Below are 4,614 nucleotides of genomic sequence, written 5' to 3' on the forward strand. Positions count from 1 at the left end.
CAGCAGCTCCCACCTGGAGGAGGAGGCTGCGCGCTCTCAGGTGAAAGCGAGAGACTGCAGTCAGTGTGGTGGCGACATCTAGCGGCGAGACTGTCGAACAACCATCAACCAAAATCAATAAAGGAAATCGACGCATTTTCTAATTCATAAGTTTGCGGTACAAGAAAGTGAAGATTTACAAATCAACCTTCTTACAACATTTATTTTGAAAATATTTTTGATATGCTTTTCGCATCTTATTAACGTTTAACATGATTTCATCTCAATTTTAAAAAAAGTCTTAGGTCCAACTTATTTTTTATTCTTGTTCTGTTTGAGGCACAAATTAAAATGTGACATTAAACTTTTTATAGCCTAAACGTTACTATCTTGAGGTTTTATTTATTTTTCATACCTACTTATAACAAAAAGCGGAAAACCAAAATAGGACAGGTAATGGTGCCAAGGGCTCCATGTAATTAGAAGTCATCAACAACACTTAACCTATTTTTGATTGATTTATTTAATAGATTATTATTTTTGACTATGCATTTCCAAAGAATAAGACATGTTTTTAATATTTTTTTTCTCACCTTTGAAAATGTACACACACATCAGTTTGTGTAAAAAAAAAAGAAAAGCAATGACGAAACAATAGTTCACGAGACACATTTGAGTATTGTGGTAAACTTTGATGGTGAGTAAAATGGTTGACAATGACACAATGTTACCACGGCCACACATGATGCATGTTAACGTATTAACCGCCAATTTATTACTTTCCTGTTTGGATTTTTTTATTTTTTTATTTCAGTGGGTTTTCTATCTGGGGTACAAGATATTGTTAAATATAATAAATACTTTATATCTGTCCTGGCTCTTCCTAATTCTCAGTGTGCTGTGTCATTTTGTGGGTGATGACTGAGTTTGATTGATATCATGCAAAACACTGCAAGCAAATACTGGATATGAGCCATGCAAACCTGATGGGCAGCTGAGCTCAACACTAAAGGAAACGGTAAACAGGCCAACATTTACAGGCCTGCTAATGTTGCCACTTCCCCTGTCTGCAGCAAATTGTTTTCATGTAGAAAGTTATTGCTCAAACAGCTTTAAGTCATGATGTCACCACCTCCTCAGATGCACATAAAAACAGGCTGTAAAGCCGTATAAATATAGCTCTCCTCTTCCCGGGCCGAGACATGTGTTAGCTGATGCATCCAGAGCATGTGGGCTGCACTGACACAGTTTTGGATCCCATGGGGGGCTGTGAGAGTCTTAGATAGAGTTTCCCCTGTGCCTCCAGTGTTATTAATATCACAAAGTGTGCCTCTGTTTTCCTAGTGACAGACCCACTGCAGAGCTGTCTTTATGGTTAAAAGAGAACTGTCTTCATAGCTGTCTGGATTGTCAGCTCCAAACACAGTAAGTCAAAAGTTAGTATTTAGTGTTATTGATCAGTATGGGAGACTGCTGATATAAACTGAGAGTTTTAAGTGCTCTTGTGCGCCATCTTTTGATGTTTAAGTGGTTTATAGCCATCAGAAATAGAAGCCTGATTCAATTAGCATGAATATGCTTTGTTATGCAAAACAGTTTGATTATTTAACCCCAAATCCCATCAAGTGTCGTTATGGGTCTTTGATTAATGACATTTCTCTTTTCAGCGCTTCTTTCTCCGGTGATGGACAATCAAACATCTGCAAAGAATAGGAAAGATGTTCTATCCACTGAGGACTCACATATGGAGCATATACGTGTTGAAGATACGCATAGCACCTCTGACTCCGAAACAGAACTAAACATAGATGAGAGCACACCACATCCCATTATTCATACAGATCGGGCAGTGATGGATGACTTGGGTCAGCTTTTTGACCACTGCATCCTGCAGGTGTCTCATCTAGAGGCGCAGAGGAACGAGCTGATCCAGGAGCTCCTCCGCCTGCAGGAGCCAATGCAGCGTGTGGTGGAGCACCTGCGGGGGAAGATGGAGGTGACACAGAGGCTGCTCACTCTGGCTCAGCTGGATTACATCGCTGTTTATGAGGAAGTGCAACAGGTGAAGAGGAAACTGTTTGCCACAGCCAGAGACTGCATCCAGAGCCAGGTGACACTGGCTGCACACAAGTACGAGGTGGCTCAGTCTGCTGTCACACAGGTAGGAACCGCTGCAGGCATGACACCTATAGAGGGCTGATTTACTGTGGGAGGCTAGAGCAGATCATTATTATTTTGTTCTGTAGTTTTAGAGACTTAAGACTTTTATAAGTGTCATTGAATTGGAATCTTCTTTTTCATGCAAATACTTAAAACTATTTTTACATAAGTAAATGTTAATGCTGAATTTGAGTCATTCCACAGTATGCAAATAAACATATTTGATATAAAGTTATGAAGCTCACCGTTTATTTCTTATCCTCAGATTGAAAGAGAGTCCGAAATAAGCCATTAAGCGATAACAGAAAATAAATTATTTTGAGGCTAAATGTTTTGTTTCATTAACGTACAAAATGTAATTTAGCATTGACATTTTTCTCTGTAACTGTTTTAAAGGTCACATATTATACTCCTGTTTAACAAGTAGTAACTGTCAGAACTCCCCAAAACCTGCCTTCCCTGCCTGTGATTTTCTTGCTAAAAATCCACTCTGATCCTGTATTTGATCATGCCTATAAACCCCTCTATATCAGCCCTGCTCAGAACAGGTTGTTTCTGTGTCTGTAGCTTTAAATGCAAATGAGCGGTGTCTGACCACGCCGCTTTACGGCGAGAAAGCAGACTCAGAGGGTAGAACAAACACCTAGCTGTTGGAGTGTCACCCACCTGGGGGAGGGGTCACTGCCCTTTGTGATGTAATGAAGGGAAAATCTCCAAACTGCCGGTTTATATATACATTTTCTGAAAAGTTGAGCAGGCAAAAGATGGAGATGATGGACTTTTCTCATAATAAGGGGGTTTGTAGACAGACAAGGGAAACATAATAGTGTCAGAAAGGCATCCGAAAGTGTATTTTGCATAATAATGTGAACTTTAAGTATATATATAAATGAATTATATTCTATCAGTCATTGGGTTAAGTTTCAGCAATGCAAACCAATTTCAACCAAATGTGTGTTGCTCTGATATGGTATCTCACCTGTGAAATAATGAATCAATTGTTTTATTTCTATATTCACATATTTCCTTTTGCATTTATATATTTTTAAATTCAATAAAAGTTGTCTTTTGTGGGGCGCTGGTGGTGCAGTGGTTAGTGCGCGCGCCCCATGTATGGAGGCTGTCGTCTCAAGCGGGCGGCCCAGGTTCACTTCCCTCCTGTGGCTTCCTTCCCGCATGTCATTCCCCTCTCTCTCTCCCTGATTTCCGACTCTATCAACTGTCCTGTCTATCCATTAAAGGCACAAAAAGCCCAAAAATAAATCTTAAAAAAAAAAAAGTTGTCTTTTGTACCTATTTTCAACTGGAACTCACCCTGTATTGTTTATTTATAAAAAATCCCTACATTAGAGTACTTCAGACTTAGTAAGACACTCAAAAGCATTGTAAACAAAACTAACACAAAATTGATTCACTCAAACAAGTTTAAGGCTCATAAATCTAACACTTAGAAACATAAAAAAAAAATGATGGAAAAGGCATCAGAGGCTTTATAATAAATTATAATCATCATCACTTTAACCTTATCATCTACCTTTTAAGTCAGTAGAAATTTCAAGTTGTTTGATTATTGTCCTCCTGCTATTTCACTGTTAATCTATTGAATGTTTGTATGAGTTTCTCTAATTTTCTTTTCATCAATAGGAAGAGCTCAAGGCCAATATCCACAGTCTTAACCAGGAGTTGTCCCAGCTCCAGCAGGCCTACCAGAACCAGCTGATCTCTTTGAAGGACCAGTCCACCAGACCATGCAGGCCCCGGGCCATGAGCGACGTCAGCCAATGCCGGCAGGCTTCAGCCCGGCTGCAGCGTCGGCTCAGCGGCAGCGTAAAGGCCCTGGAGGACTGGTACGAGCCGCGGCTGATGGCCCTGCTGAAAAGGAGGCAGATCGGGGAGGACGCCTTGAGAAAGAGCAGGGAGCAGGCGGTGGACCTGAGGGCTAGACTAGGTCCCCTGAATGAGGACTTGCAGAGACTGGAGCTGCAGAGAGCCTGTCTGGAGCAGAGGATCAGTCTGATGGAGCGGGAGAGGGAGGAGAGTGTCACACAGCATAAGGTAGTCACTGAAATGTAGGCTGTAATGGGGAAATTTGGAAAAAAAATTAACTCTAGATGTTTGTTCACTTTTCACAGGAGACGATGGAGAATTTAAAAGAGACTCTGAGAGAACTTCAAGTGGGGTTTGAGATTCAGAGAAAATCTAAGAGAGATTTGGAGGAACTACGGGACGGCCTTTCAACAGAGCTGATGTTTCTGAGGTGAGTATACACACAGCTTTTAAAGAAAAAGATCACCTGTGAGCATCAGGATGACAACAAACAACGTTTTTTTTTTTTATAGAGGCTGTGATGAACCCAGAGGAACTACTGCACAGCAGGGTCCATAACTTCCAGTGGATGATGGTCACAAGACTTAAAACATTTCAGTCACATTTGTTGTCAAAAACCGGAACATTAATTAACTCGTGATATGCAGT

At 40.6% G+C, this 4,614-nt stretch overlaps 1 protein-coding gene across 1 annotated transcript; it reads left to right on the forward strand.

The window, feature by feature from the left end:
- The first annotated feature begins 1,150 nt into the window (after positions 1–1,150).
- Positions 1,151–4,614, forward strand: LOC109981352 (syncoilin-like). Its single transcript, XM_029276654.2, has 5 exons — positions 1,151–1,404; positions 1,647–2,140; positions 3,784–4,194; positions 4,272–4,396; positions 4,479–4,614. Exons 2-5 carry the CDS (start codon positions 1,664–1,666, stop codon positions 4,522–4,524), a joined length of 1,059 nt encoding a protein of 352 aa, XP_029132487.2. The 5' UTR covers positions 1,151–1,404; positions 1,647–1,663; the 3' UTR covers positions 4,525–4,614.

The sequence above is a fragment of the Labrus bergylta genome, chromosome 18 (assembly GCF_963930695.1).
Source record: "Labrus bergylta chromosome 18, fLabBer1.1, whole genome shotgun sequence".
NCBI classification, from domain to species: Eukaryota; Metazoa; Chordata; class Actinopteri; order Labriformes; family Labridae; genus Labrus; species Labrus bergylta.